The following is a 15888-nucleotide window of genomic DNA, read 5'->3' on the forward strand; positions in this document are numbered from 1 at the left end:
CATTTTCATCCCCCTAAAAAGAGACCTCATACTCCTCATATTTTGATCTTGTGATAAAATGGTTATTTACGTGGCTAAGTGTGCTGATAAGTTTTAGAAATTCAGAGAACCGCATGTATGTATAATATAGTAATTAATATTACAGTAGGTTACTTTTTAATGTTTATCTTAGTTATACTTTACCATTTGCTCAATGTTTTACACACACACACACACACACACACACACACACACACTTACTTTAGTCTTGGTCTTGTTAGGGTTTTTCATATCAGGTTGGGAATATCAGTGCCAACATTTGTGCATAGCTTGAAGGAGAGGGAGTGGACACAGTGAAGGTATAACTCTCCTTTATTGAATACACGCTGTTTCCCGGGCACTATCCCTCATATAACAGTTTTAGGAGGTAAGTTCTATTATCATCTTTATTTTACATGTGAGCAGATGGAGACTTCTAGAGCTTATGAAACTTGTTATCACCAGGTGGCATAACTAGGAAAGTCCAAATCTGAACCCAGTCCCTCCAAATTCAGAGCACATGCCCTTAAAAACTGTGCTCCACTGACTGCTGTTAAATTGGATGCTTAGTTTAATTATAACAACAGCCCTTGATCAGAGCTGTACGATACATTTCCCCAAGCCCTCATTCAATTCCTCCAATTACTGGATGAGAAGAGCCAGTTCTTGCAGGTTAAATGATCACATGGCGAGGCCAGCGCAGATAAGCAGCTGGATTTTTTTTTTTTTTCCCAGAGCGGATATGGATGTGTGTTCCCCTCCACCATTCTGGGACTTCTGACAGTTATCTTAGACGTCTGTTCCAGCTCTCATAATAACTAACCGCATTTTATCACACTTGTTTGCATATCTGAATCTCTACATCAGTCTGAGGGTGGCAAATATGACTTGATTTATATATGTAGTCCCTGTGCTCAAATAATGTGACTTGAATGAATGTGTGAAAAAATTAAAAAATGAGTCTAGACTCCTTAAGAGTTTAACCACCAGTATTTAGTGAGAGGAGACTACACAGAATAGCTTGGTTACACTTTTGTCTTTTTTCTGCAAGTTTCTCAAAAAAATAAACAATTCCACATACACATTAAGTGGAATGTGTTTTGCACACAGAGGAATGCGATTTCAAATACCTTTTGAAGAGGATTAGTCACAATTTGTACCTTTGGTAAGCAAAATGAATGAGGATCCTATTAAAAGCCGATGGATTAGGGCTTTCATTAATCAAATAAATTCTGCAGCTCTGTTAGCCTCCTTCCCACCCCAGTTCCTTGTGAATAAATCTGGGAGTCCTTGTGCCTGCTCCCCACTCCTCGGAGAGGTCCTGCCAACTCTGCATTGTCCTGCTGGATTTGCAGTCAGATGTCTTCTGCTGGCAGGCACTGTGCAGGCAATGAGTTCTTTCCCTGTATGTTGGGCACAAAGAGATCAGCATGGGAGCAGCAGCCTCCTTTGGGACAGCTGCTCAGAGAGAATGCAGTTAGCCAGGAGCCTGCAGAAATTCCTCCAAGCAGAGGGTGGCTCGTAGGAGGAGTTCAGTTTGCTAAGTAAGTACTGTCATTTGCTGAAAGAAGGTGTGTGCTCCAGAGGGAGTTTTAACCTGGAGGATCATTAAGTCTTTCAGTCAGCTGGTGAGCGGCAGTGGCTGGGCAAGTTCAGTTCGTCCTGGACGCATCTGCTCCAGAAGGTCAGGGAGGAGTGGAATCACTTTTCCATGGGGGACCACTTTGAGAAGGGCCAGCAAGCTTTGCTCAATGAAGGAGAAGAGAATGAGATGGTAAGATTCTAGCCACATTCCCCCTCTTTCCATTCCCACTCCCCAGCCTCCAATACTCACACGCACACACACACACACACTCATACACACGCACACGCGCACACTCATACATACACACACTCATACACACACTTTTCTCTGCGATTTGATTCTGGCATTATGTGAGAAAAGGTAATGTTCAAGAAATCTTTCTTTCTCATAAATGTAACCTCTGACAGCAGAAATTTGCTAGGATGGAAAATATTGTATTCGTTTTATCAAGAATGTTTTGAAGTAAAATTGAAAGGGAGAGAAGTACAATGCCCCTTCATGATATGTTTTTGAGACTTATCAGTATAGCAAGTTCTGTTCAAAACGTCTAATAATTTCAGCAAATCCCTAATGTTGGGAGCAGCGTATTCCCTGATAGGAAGAAGTAGCAAATCTACAGCGAAGTAGGAGGGGAGCTGGGGTTCTGACCTTCTTCTCTGCTCACATATCTGTGTTCACAAAGACTGTTGGACAGGGAAAACATATACAATATTAACAGTTATCAGCCTACATGCATTTCTCTTTACTTCTAGAATTTTACTTGTAGCTCCCTACATACAGATTGGTTTCAGAAAAATTTCTGGAGTTCACTGTCTCTTTTAATTTAGATGTGTTCCCATCTGAGAAACTGTCGGAAAAATCAAAGATGATTCTTATGCTCTTGCTGAAATTAAAGCTGTATTTCTCAATTACAATATAATCAAGAGAGAGTTAGGAATGTGTACTTCTGTTAATAAGACTGTTCTGCTAATTGTGTAAGCGTAGACTTTTATGCCAGTAATGGTGTAATTAAAATGTTAAAATGTGAAGCTCTCATTCTACAGTAACATTTTTATCTTCCTGGAATTAATATATAAATAACAAACCCAAAAGATATTTACTTAAAATGTTTTCTTGGTTAGTTGCTTTAGCCCTGGCTATTAAATTCTTTGTTTCTGAACTGGTCTTTCAAGTCTAATCTGCTTACCTGTTCCTATAGCAACAACATTTTTTTGGACCTTCAAGAGTAGATGCCTTCTGCTATCAAAGCTGAAAAAATTATAAAGGAATCAAAGTCACCCAAGTTTATGTGACTTTCTTAACCATCTCCTTACTTCTTTTGGGTTTGACCACCAAATGACAGTTGCCTTTAGGCCCTACACAGATGTCACCAGAAATGACCTTCTGACCCACGTTGGATATCATCCTTATTTCTCCAGAGTGTTTTCTCTATATGAAGAGAATTAAGAGAATTCTCTATATTAAGTTGAAAATTTGATCCTCATCTTGAATATTCTTCACCAGAAGGCAGAGTCTCCTTCTCTCTACTGGTTTTTTAAATTCTCCCTCAAATCCTCAGATGGAAACACACCTACTCTTTTCCTCCACACTCATTTCTTCTCTTCCACAATTTGTCATTCAAGAGTCATGAAGAATCATCTACTTTCTGTCAAGGCTTTCCTAGTTCAAGGGAAACTACTACCCCTGCTTTAGCCTACGTATCCTAGTGAAGCAGTGGTTAATAATTCATCTTCATAATAGCATCACCCAGTCAATGCATCAGAGTGTCAGCTTAGTATTGCATGCAGCTGAAAGCCCAGTTAGGAGAGGGCCTTTGACAAGGAAAGGACGCTGTGTTTTCTGGAGATGAGTCATCTGGCCGGTAGTCTCGGTTGAGGTGCAGCAATTAGTATGCACTCTTGAGCTCTCCATCCTGCTCTGCCTGGAGAAACCTGGCCACCTGCCTGTTGCTGTGTCTGACACTTTGTCCCTTTTAAACTCGTTACTCCATTCCCTTCTCCCAGAGCAGTAACCTTCAAAAATTAGCAGGATATCTTAAATGTATGCCACGTATATTTAGAAATTTTTAGTTTACCGATAGTTTCTTGCCTACTAGCTAACTTGGTTTTCACTACACCCTGTGAGGCAGGTGATATGCTTCCCACCTGAAAGAGGAGAAAACTGATACACTGAGAATTTGCTCATCTAAGGTTACATCAACCATGAAGACCAGGAGCCGAGACGCCACATAGGTTAAGTTGGTAGACCTGAACATAGCCTCCTGTTGCCTTCTTCAGCTTTTGCAGAGGATATAGCACTCTTAATAGGAGAACACACTTCCTCCCTGATAAAACAAAGCTTAGATCCATCTCATCCGCTTAGATTTCCCAGGATCTCTTGTTGTACATGATTTGTATTTCCTGAGTCAGTCTATCTTGTTTGGCCTCAACGTTAATCCCTTTTAGCAAATCAAGATTGTCTAGAAATGTGTCACACCAAAGTGTTTACAGTTTCTTGCTTTCTAATATATACTCTTTGGACCTTTGCAGAAGTCATTCCTCCGATGATAGAAATGACTGCAAGTTTCAAGAGAAAACAGCATTCTAGGGTTTAGCCCTCATGTCAAATAAAGAACAGAATATTTCCGTGCCTAATGATGCCTGGGACTATCTTCCACTCTAAAACTAATAAAACAGGAACGAAAGAGACACTCTAGGTGACCTGAAAGTAATATCCTTAAGTGCAAAATGAGATAGGAGCCAATGGAAGAAAGAACTTGTTAGGAGGACAAGGCAGGAAAGAGGAGAAAGTGACCGTCTGAGAAGGTTCACCCAGATGACTGCCTCTGAAAGGCCTCAAAGAGGAGACCGTCTCCCAGACAGCACCATAATGGGACCAGAGAGCAGGCTCTCACTAGCTTTAGGCTAGCCACTTGCCTGCTCTAGCCTCAGTTTTTGTAGCTGTAAAATGGGAGTTGTCCTCCTTACTTTACCTGTCTCACAGGGCTCTTATGAGGATCAACTAAGACAGTCTATGTGCAATTGTCTGAAGAAGTATAAAATTCTGGAGAAGCATAAGCTGAGGTCTATGCAAAGATAGGAGTGAGGGCTTCAGCAATTACAAATGAACGAATACTACGCTGCCCACCCATCCCCCATGAGGTTATCTCTTCTCATTAAATAACGATAAGTGAGGAATATATACTTTTATTCACAAGCTATAGAGACCATTTATAAATGGAGAGGAGCTGAGTTACTTTATAACCTGCTTTGTAGTGCTTACTGTGGAAAACACCTACCAGTCATAGGACTCAGTGTCCTTATTTGTAGAGGGAGAGTGTAAGATGGGCTGGGAGCGCAAATTCCTTTGTATTCAGATGTTGCATATTTATATTTTGAAAGGCCTTAGAAACACTGAGTGCTCATCTCCTTATACCATGACTGAATAAAGGTATGATTTAATTGATTCAAATTTTACTCACCATTATCTTTAGTTATACTCTAATGAAATCAGACTCCTTTTCGGGGAAGTGTTTTGTTACAGCCAGACTTATTTTAAAAGTTGTGTTCTCTGATTTCTTTCTTTCCTAGATTTTAGCAAATAAGAAAGAAAAAAAAAAACCTTGAAAATTTTTTCTGATTATAAAGGTAACATATGTTTACTATAAAAATATTGAAATGACATATAAAGGTCTAAAGAATGAAGTAAATATGATTCATGAACTTTCCACCCAGACATGATCAATATCATTAGATTGGTGACTCTCCTTCCAGACTTATAAAAAATGCATATACAAAACATCACCTTCTAATATTTTACTGCATTTTAATATTATCTATACTCACGATTATTTGTATCTGTTGTATCCATATCATGGAAATACTACATAATGGTATGTTACTGTACATCTCTTCCCAACTCTGCATTCAGTGATGTCACATTAGTAGCTTGAAATGAATAATGTTGGGAGTATTTATGCCACAGAAATCGGTAAGTGCTACAGAGAACTTCTACCTGCCCCACCTGAAGGCTTGCTGTTAAATACCTACCAGCACACCACAGCACATATTATTTCTTCAAGACTTCCCTTTTTACCCCCATCCATGTCTGAATAGAAGAAGAATATTGTGTTTGGGTATCACCCATTTATTTGCGCTATGCACCAGGCCAAAACAAAAGACAGTCAATCACAATCTATTCTTAAAAGAATGTGCATTCTTAAAAGAATGTGTACGTATTTTTTTTTAAACAAAAAATGGAGTCATTCCATTTATACTCTTTTTTAAAGCTGGCTTTTCATTACACTTAAAATATATTAGGGACATATTTTCCTTTTGACATTTACAGCTCCACATAACCATTTTAATATTTAAATTGTGTTTGGATGGACTGTGCTATCCTAAGCAAATCTCTCATGTTACTCACTTACGTCATTTCTAAATTTTTTTGGCCGTGATGGACAACTTTGTGCATGTGTTTTAAAATATTTATCAGATCATTTCCTTAGGATAGAGTCCTAGAAAAAGCACTGCTGCAGTAAAGGGGATGTGTGTTTTAAATTTTGATTGATACATTGCCCTACATTGCCCAACTTGCCCTCCCTAAGATTGCGGTTGTACAAAAATATACTCTGACTGGCAGTCTGTTTTTGAGAATACTTGATTTCTCTACCATACTTGCCCATGTTGAGCATTATCAGTATTTTTGACTTTGGCTCATCTGGAATGTGAAAATGATATTTTACGGCGGAATTATTTTTCATTTCCTTAATTTGAAATTGATCACATCGCTATATGTTTCTTAACATTTTTTCTTTACTAGAATATATGAATGCTACCACTGATGTTATATCAACCAGTAGACTGGGTAACTAAAAACTAGTGAATGTGGAAAAGCAAGAGAAACTCTTTTTGAACTTCCAAGTCATTTGTGGGAACAGCAAGAAGTTAGTGCCACGGGCACATAATATAGCAGCAGGGTGGTGTGTGGCCTTTGCCACATGGGAAGTCCTGTTGCGCCTTCAGCGTGAGCTAGGGGCATCTGTCCCCTGAAATTATTTGGCTCACTTTGATAGCTGGTGTTGGCCTTTTCTTCCCTAACACCAGGGAGCGAAAGCACCTCCCCCACCTCAATAGCTACTTATTTATTATGCTCCATGAGCACCTCCGAGTTGGTTGCCAATGTTAACTAGTGAACCCACAGATCTCATAGTGGAGGAATTGTGTTCGGACTGAGACATTTTGTCAGTTGAAATGTTCAGGAAGCTGGGCCACTGGCCAAGTCTAGGGTCTTTATTCTTGATTCATTGCTGCAGAACTCCCATGAAGTCAACTCATCTTTGATTGAAACTCTTGAAAAGTACGATTTAATGGCTTCTTGAGAAGAGGGACCCTGCTTGTTTCACCTTTCTATGGCCTCCTTCTCCCCTTTCCCGCTCCCCCCCAGAATTTAGCACAGTTCTTGGCACAGACACTCAGGGCATATCCGATGGCACAACTGCAAGCCCCATTAACCTGCAATTTTGCATTCTGAGAAGAACAAGGAGGTAGCAAGGCTCAAAGGCTGCAACAGTTTGAGAAATTTAAAGAGAAACCTAGGAAATTTTATGTTATTTATTGGGGATTGTCAGTCATCTTATGAATTTATCAATTGACTGCTCTCTCCCTCAGGCATAAACAAAGCTTATTCTTCAGAGTTAATTAGCCATGCTACACTATTTTTCTGTGAGATACCTTATTCTACCTTTTCATCTGTTAACGTATAAACTCAACAAATATTTACCAAACCCTTTCTCTGTGCCAGGAGTCCTCTGTGCTAACCAAAGAGGGTTTCGAGTGAATAGCAAACAGTTTCTGTTTTCAAGGATTTCACAGTAGAGTCGGCAGGACCGAGTATGTAATTTGTGGGGTCCAGTGCAAAATGAAAATGAGGTGTCCCTGGTTCAAGAATTATTAAGAACTTCAAGATCACTATAGCAGAGCATCCTTCCAAAAGCAGGGCCTTGTGTGACTGCACAAGCCACACGCTCATGAAGCTGTCCTACAATTGGGGGGACCAGGGATGCAAATGTAATGAAAGTGTGCTGAAATAGGTATCATTGTGGGACTTATGCATACAGAGCTGTGGGAGCACAGAAGAAGTAGCAACTCTGTCAAAGAACACTCCAAGGGGGAAGATGACATTTAATTTCCCTGGAGGGGTAGGTGAAGGCCAGCCTTTGAAGGACTGTGTGAGACATCCTAATGAGTACACATTTTATCTTTTCCAATGATTCCCAAGCATTGGTCCATGAAAAAACCGTACCAGAATCAAGTTGGGGAGTACAATAAAATAGATTCCTAGGCCCCCATTCCAGGCCTACTAAATTAGAATCTTTGACTGTTGAGTTGGACTTGGTCAGAAAGATGTAATGCCAACCTGATGGACGCAATGGGGAAGCTACTGAAAAATTTGAAACAGGGAATGATATGGTAGGATTTGCCTTTCCAAAGGATGTTACATCAGGGGATGAGGAAGTTTGGTTGGAGGAGGCAAGACAAGGAAGGAGTGTTTGAAAGAGTCCAGGTGAGAGATTCAGGATGCTGAGTGGAGACTGGATATAAGAGATATTTAAAAATTAGAATTAAAAAGACTTCATGATCCGTAGACTGTGGTATAAGAGAGAAGGGGTGAGCAGGATGAGTAATTATTAAGGAAGTCTTTAAGGTTCCTACTTTGTCCGATGGGAGAGGATGATGCTACCACTTAATCCCATAGGGAAAAGTAGGAACAGGTTGGGAGCGGGGATGGCAATAGTCACAGCAAATACTCATATGGCGGTTGATCTGGACTAAGAACTTTACATATAGTAACTTTTTTAACCCTCTCAACAATTCTAGGAGGGATGAGCATCTCTCTTCTACAAATGAGGCAACTGAGGCACAGAGAGATTAAATGACATGCACAGGTTCATCTGGCTAAGTAAATGGAAGGCTGTAGCCTAAGTTTGTGCTTTAAACATGATAACTTACTGCCTCTTGGTTTTGCTTAATTTTGGATGCACTACTTTAGTTGTTGATGGTTGCAAAACAGCAGGGCATAATCGAAAAAACCACAGCATTAAGAGTCTGGAGACCAGCACTGTGGTGTTGACTCTGCCATTATTAAAGTAGATCGTGGTCACCTCTCTTTGATTTCACCTCATTTACAAGATGGAGATAATAATACCTTACTGGTTTGAGCCAGAGACCAATGCAGATGGTTTCTTGGTGTACTCTCCAGTACATATACAAAATATGGTTTAAAAAGTTTTAAAACAGGTGGATACAATCTCTGTGAAACATCTTACGAAATTTAAGTGATACTCTTGATTTTTTCAAAGTGCTGTGAGATTTTTTTAGTCATGGAAAGGCGAACATATCTGGAGACATTACGTTAAGTGGGAGATGGAAATTGATGGCAGTTGCTGTATGAATTACTCAATGAATAAAGGAATAAGGAGTAAATCTATTCATAAATAATTAACCGTGCTAAACCCTACAGCTCCCTCAGGCCCACAGAAGACACAGAGCACAGGAACTTAGCCTTCAAAAGAATTGGTGATTTGGTGATATGTCCAGAGGAAATTCATTCCTGGGCACCAGTTTCAAGACTCTGTGACTACGTCAAAGCCTCTTGAAGACTAGCCAGAGTGAGACCATCTATCTAAATGGGCTACAGCTATTTCTAGATGCCCATCATGTAAACCTTGGTGAGTTGCCTGAAACCACAGCTGGGTAGAGTTGGAAGGCAGCTCAGAACATCGCCTCCTCAAATCCGTCCTCAACCTGAGGCTACTTTTATGTACAATGAGCACAGTTATGCCCTAGATGCCCCCTCAGAAAAAGAACAGGAGGAGGCCCAAATGTATTGGGTGATTTCCAGAGAAATATTATGTCCCTCAGGCCAGAACACTTTCTGATTTTAGTGGTTGCACACACAGGGCTCTGGCTGAGACTATAATCACCTTAGCATTTCCAGAATCTTCTTGGGGGAACCATGGCTGCAGGATTTTGAATCTCTGGTACTCCAGTCTCAGGATCAGTACAAAGAAAGGTGAGGAAAGGTCAATTTTTGAGGCCAGGTCAAAAACAAAAGCATCCAAGAATGCAGTTTGGGTAGATAAGTGGTTCCTTCTACTTGCTTTTAATGAAAGAATAAGGTTGAATTTTATGGCATACATTTACCTTCAAGTTTTCTCTCCTTCAGCTTGGAATCACCAAGCATGGTAAGGATCTTTCAGCTTGGAGGCCACGTCACCCTGTGCAGGTCGTTCCTTTAGTCAATTCCAAGAGACAATTTTTTACTTTCCATTTTCTTTTATCACCAAAATGTGGTCTTCTTGCTCTTCCCAGAATATATTATATACTTTCTCTGTCAGGGTGGTATCTTCACCCTAATATCTGGCCATCAGAGCCCTGCCCCTCCATCAGAACTCATCTCAAATCTGACTTCCTTCTTTAAGCCATCTGGGAGCCCCTGGGTCACACTTGGTCCCTTCCTTGTCTAGAGTGGATTTGAATGCCTACTATAGCAATTTTCACTGGGTTCTGTAGTAGAGTCATGTGTTCATCTTTCTCCCCCAACAGATTGCGAGTTGGTAGGGGCGGGTACTGCATCTTATTTCATGTCTATATCTCACACATAACACTGAAGTTACTTAATATATTTCTGATAAGATAGATTGAAGATTTTATGCAAATATTACAAGAGTTTTCCTCTTCTTTCCTGACTCAATTGAGTTGTTAATCTGAATTTTACAAAAACAAGTACTGAGAAATTATATAATCTGTCCAGATCTGAAAGCTAAGAAGCAGCAAAAACAGATCTTGAACCTTGGCAGGTTGATTCCAAATCTCCTGCTCTAACTCCAATAGTTTCCTGGCTACTATTACTGCTACCACCCCTACTAATACCACTATCTCTACTACTACTATCATTACCCACGACTATCACCACTACTACCACCACCACTACTACAGCTACAAAATAAGCCCAACACAGTGTGTATTAGTTTAGCAGCTATGTTATACTTAGGGCTCATTTTGAGTTTGTGAGAAGCAAAACCTCTGGGTCTCTTTTGTAAAAGTCATAGCTTTCTGATCTTTGGGGCATTAAAGTGAACAAGGGCACAGGTACTGGAATCAGGTCACCCGGATTCCCCTTCAGTTTTCAGCCATCCGTGCCTGCCTGCATTACAGAAGTGGCCTCTCTTCATGTTCTTGTCCCTCCACCAGTGTGTCCTCCTTGGCTTGTTACTCAGTGCTAGGCTTCTAGTAGGGGCAGAGAAGGTAATCCTAGCCAGTCCTTTTGTGTTTGGACTTCAGGGAGTGGTGCCTTGTCAATACTCCTGTTCATCCTCTCCGTGGTAGCCACCTCTGTCTTCTATCTGTCAGTGGTCTGAGATGGGAGTTTCCTGCCCCTCCGATCACAGTTTCTTGAGCATGATTTTGTAGAATCCTGGTTTCAGGATGGTAAGTGGTAGAGGATTTTTGCTTCCGTTCTTCATCCAGCACCAATGGAGTTTTGCTTGCATCAGAGAGGATTTCCTACTTGGAAGTAACTGAGCAGTGTCAAATTGGTCATATGGTACTGGTTTTAGTCCCAAACTTCACATGCAGCCTTCTGATAACTCCAGGATTACATATCCCCAGATACTAAGCCAGTGGAAGAAACAATTTGTCTTTCTTTCAATAGTCTCAGTAAAATAGATGAGCAAAACAGACTCATCTTTTCTCACTGGCTCTGATTGGATCATCTCCCGTTTTCAAATTTATTAGTGTGGACAGGAGAATGCCATGGTCTTAGTCACATGCCCGGTCCTAGAGGTGGGGTCAGAGTCAACTCTGCATAAAGCACATCAGCAGAGGGTGGTGAAGGGAGTGGTTTGACAGAAGAAAATTGGGGTATTGGATGCTATTACCTGGAGTGAAATAAATGGGGATTTGGTGGTCTAGACAAAAAAATACAAACGGACAAACAGAATTTCCAATCTGATAGTCAATAAATAATAGGTTAGCTGAACGGAACAAATAATGTTTAAAGTGGTTGGGTACCCCTGTGATTTTTTTTGCCTCAGAGAATATAAAATATAGAGCTTTGCTGAAGGTATTTTAGATATCTGTGAAGAGGTAGAAAAGAGCTTTTAAAAATACATGTTCATTTTCATTTTTAAAAATTATTTAAATTGAAGTATAGTTGATTTACAATACAGTATTAGTCTCAGGTGTACAGCAAATTAATTCGGTTCTCTCTCTCTCTCTCTCTCTCTCTCTCTGTATATATATCTTTTTTCCCCAATTCTTTCCTTTATAGGTTGTTACAATATATTGAATACAGTTCCCTGTACTATACAGTAAATCCTTGCTGTTTATTTTATATATGGTAGTGTGTATCTGTTAATCCCATACTCCTGATTTATCTCCCTTTCCCCTTTGGTAATTATGTTTGTTTTCTATGTCCGTGATTCTGTTTCTGTTTTGTAAATAAGTTCATTTTTATTATTTTTTAGATTCCACGTATGAGTGATATCATATAATATTTGTCTTTGTTTGACTTACTTCAATTAGTATGATAATCTCTAGGTCCATCCATGTTGCTGTTTTTCTGATTTTAAAAGTTCATTGAATCGTATTTACTTATTACAAAACAGAAACAGACTCACAGACGTAGAGAACGAACTTATGGTTCCCAGGGGGAAGGGTGAGGGGAAGAGAGAGATTGGGAGTTTGGGATTGACATGTACACACTGCTATATTTAAAAGAGATAACTAGCATGGACCTACTGTATAGCGCACGGAACTGTGCTCAATATTTTGTAATAACCTACATGGGAAAAGAATTTGAAAAAGAATAGGTACATGTATATGTATAACTGAATCACTTTGCTGTACACCTGAAACTAACAACATTGTTAATCAACTATGCCCCAGTGTAAAATAAAAAATAAAATAATTTTGGTTATTAAAAAAGTTCATTTAATCATATTCAATGATTAAAATATGCACAATATAGAAGTAAAAGAAGAATCACAATGATGTCATCACCCAAGGCAAATACCATGAGTATTTTATTTTATACATTTATATTTCAGTCACTTATGGTTTGTGCTTCACCTTTTTTTCAATTAAATTTGAAATCATACTGCATAATTTTATGTTGTTTCCCTTCACTTAATATTAGTACATACACATTTTCCCCATGTTATTAAAAATACTTAAACATTAATTTAATGGCTATATAATATTATTTAATGATTACCAGATTCTTATATACATAGGTAGCTTTCTATTACTACTAGTAATATTGTAGTGAATATCTACAATATTAATATAAACCTTGCATATAAATGCATACAAATCTTGTCTGTGTTTTGTATAAGTTAGAGGGATATTTTTAAAGACAGTCTTTCCTAGTTGCTAAAATCATACCCTTCAGGGGGGTCTGTGCATTTGTAAAGCCAGACTGGCTTTCAAAACACCTCTCAGGAGGAGAGATCTAGACTCATGTGGAACTGCAAGAAGGGATATGATTTTGATGCTCAGAAATGCCATGTTTCCCATTCTCCATCCCAGAAAACTATGAAGAGGAAGTGTGTAATAGAAAGTTGTGAAGCTTCTATTTATTTAAAGGCTTTTCAGGCAAAAGGCATCATGTGCATATAAAGGATCAGTTCTGACCACAGCAGTCCCATGTTGCAGAGGTGAATGGGGCTATAGCAATAGACTAGGGAGGCTTCATATTTCATTTCAGGAAAGTTTTCTATGTAGCTTCCCCCTGCTGTTTCTACCCTAGGAGTAATAAATAAAAGATAGAATTCCTATTATTTTGGTATCAAATTCTATCCCCTGTGGTCACAGCTATAGTATCTGTTCTTTAATAAAGGCCTGATTATGGGGCTTTCACACTATAGGGAGAAAAGCCCAATCATCTTCTTTCTGAACTTTTACACAAGATCACAGAGCAGGAAAAAAATTATTTTTGAGTTTTACATCATTGAAATAATTGCCTACAAAGGGTTCCTATATAAATTAATTGACCAATTGAAAATAGCAAAAGATATGCAAATAGAGGTAGAATATTTTATTATCCCAAGGAAGATATACTTTTCTACTTAATATTTCATAGCTTATTGATCAACTATTCACTGCTATATCTCCAATGCTTAGAAAAATGCCTGGCACAAAGTAAGTGCACAATATATATTTTTGGACTAAATAAATGAATGAATGATGGATGAATGTAGCTAGTTACAGTTACATTCCAAAATTATATGAAACAGCATACAAATTGAAAGGTAAATAAGGATTAGAATTGAGAGAAATAGATGCCTAGTTTACGACACTTCATTTCACCTCAGATTCATTCCATAGAATCAGAGTCTCAGGCCAAAAGCTTCTTCAAAGTTTATCTGACCTTCTCCTGCCCCTTACCTCACCCATCTAACCTTTCCTTAAATGCCCTCAGAGAAGGAAACTCAGCATAAGATAAATCATTTCCTTGTAAGACAGAGCAGACAATTTAAAAAATTCTACTTTATGTTGAACTGAAATATAGTTCTATTAACCTGAATTCATTAGTCTTACTTCTTTTGCCTTTTGGGGCTACCTGTCAAAAATCAGCTTCCAGTTCTACAAGTCAGGCATTTAAAAATTGTTCTTGTATGTCCTTCAACCCTACCCCTCCAGGTATCTCTTCTCCAATCTAAAGAGTTCCTTCAGTCACTCTTCATGTGTCATAGTTCTTTGAGATTTACTTTAGAAAATCTTGGAATGATAATTTAAAGAAGCTACCTTCTCTTAGTGTAATTCTCACTTTGAAATCCACAGAGATTCTGGGATAAAGGGGCATCTACCAGGAGGAACACAGAAGTGCCACTTACTGTGTCACCAAGGTTGTTGACAATAGGAGCTCAGACCTTTCTGTTCAGAGCCAGAAGGTATTAGATCAGTCTGATTCTGTTACCAAACTCAGGTTTGGCCGCTCACCGTTTGAAAAATCAACACTCAAGAGACAATTGTTGGTTGGAAAGGAAAGGTTGCTTTAATCAGGACTGGCAACCAGGGGAGAAGGTGGACTCATGCCCCAAAACCAACTCTGAAGATTCTGCTAGGCCATGAAAAGCGTTAAAGGGAAAAGGGGGAAATAATCTCAGTTAACCATTAATGGAGGGGGTGAGATTCTTTGTCATGTTTCCATTCCATGCAGATTTGCTGACCTCTCCTGATCTTCCTTTGGATGCTATCTTGCCCGCTTAGTCCACCTGCAAATTTGCTAAGGGGTATGCTGGGGGTAAAGAGTCAGTCATTCTTTAACTACTTAATTCTTCATTCTTCCTCCTTTTAATCCGGGAAAGAAATCAACAAGTTAGACAAGACATTGTGTACATTCAGTAGAGCATAAGCCAGGAGTTAGGTTAAATGTTACCTAGTGATCTCATAATAAGGTCTGAGGGAAACAGAGATGGACAAACAGAAAAGGGGCAAAAGAGCTGCTTACAATTCTTGCCTAATAATTGTAATAGTCTTAGTTATTGACTACTTACTAGGACCTATGTCCTTTGATAAGCACTTTTCATGTGCTTCTTCATTTTAAATTTATAATAACCCCATTAGGTAGGTACTGTCACTACAGGTGCAAACATTAAATGCTTCTGTTGTTCTTCTGTGGCGGATGTCTGCATACTACAGATTGTGGGTGAAATCTGGCCCACTGATTGCTTTGTAAATAAAGTTTTGTTGGAAAACACATCCTTCATTTGTTTACAGATTGTCTCTGGTTGCTTCTGCACTACAACAGCAGAACTGAATAGTTGTGAGAGAGGCTGTATAGCCTACAAAGCTGAAAATGTTTTCTATCTGGTACTTTACAGAAAACATCGACTTGTTCTTTTCTTTTCCTTTCTGGCCTCATTCTTTTTAAAAAAACTTTTGCTTTATTGCCATAGTAAAATGTTACTTGTTAAGATTGTCCACATTTTCTTTATCCACCAGTGCTCATTTAGTAGAGCTCTGAAAGGACTGGGGCTGGGTGGTGTTTAACAGTTTGGACAGGCTGTCAGTGAGGGCAGTAGATATTTACAAACTGCCGTGGTGGAAAGGGCCTGTTTAGAAGCCTGGGCTCTTTCGAGCATGAATTATTCCATTAACCATTCATTTTGTGTGAGGAATTTCCTTTGTCAGGCCTCTGTTTCTTCCATCTCTAAATAGATATAGATCTGTAGGATCTGTCCGATTTAGTTTCATCCCTGTCCTCATTTTGAGGTTGCCCAGATCTGTAAGAAGCTTTGC

General features: G+C 39.1%; 1 protein-coding gene across 7 annotated transcripts in view; it reads left to right on the forward strand.

The window, feature by feature from the left end:
* The first annotated feature begins 1485 nt into the window (after positions 1-1485).
* ATP13A4 (ATPase 13A4) overlaps positions 1486-15888 on the forward strand; it is a 156166-nt gene continuing 141763 nt past the window's right edge. For all 7 annotated transcript variants that reach the window (XM_060298278.1, XM_060298279.1, XM_060298282.2 and 4 more), the window contains exon 1: positions 1486-1792. In XM_060298278.1, coding sequence (XP_060154261.1) covers positions 1730-1792 — 63 coding nt within the window. In that variant the 5' untranslated portion in view covers positions 1486-1729. The remainder of the gene's footprint in view (positions 1793-15888) is intronic.

This window comes from Globicephala melas, chromosome 4 (assembly GCF_963455315.2).
Source record: "Globicephala melas chromosome 4, mGloMel1.2, whole genome shotgun sequence".
Lineage (NCBI taxonomy): Eukaryota > Metazoa > Chordata > Mammalia > Artiodactyla > Delphinidae > Globicephala > Globicephala melas.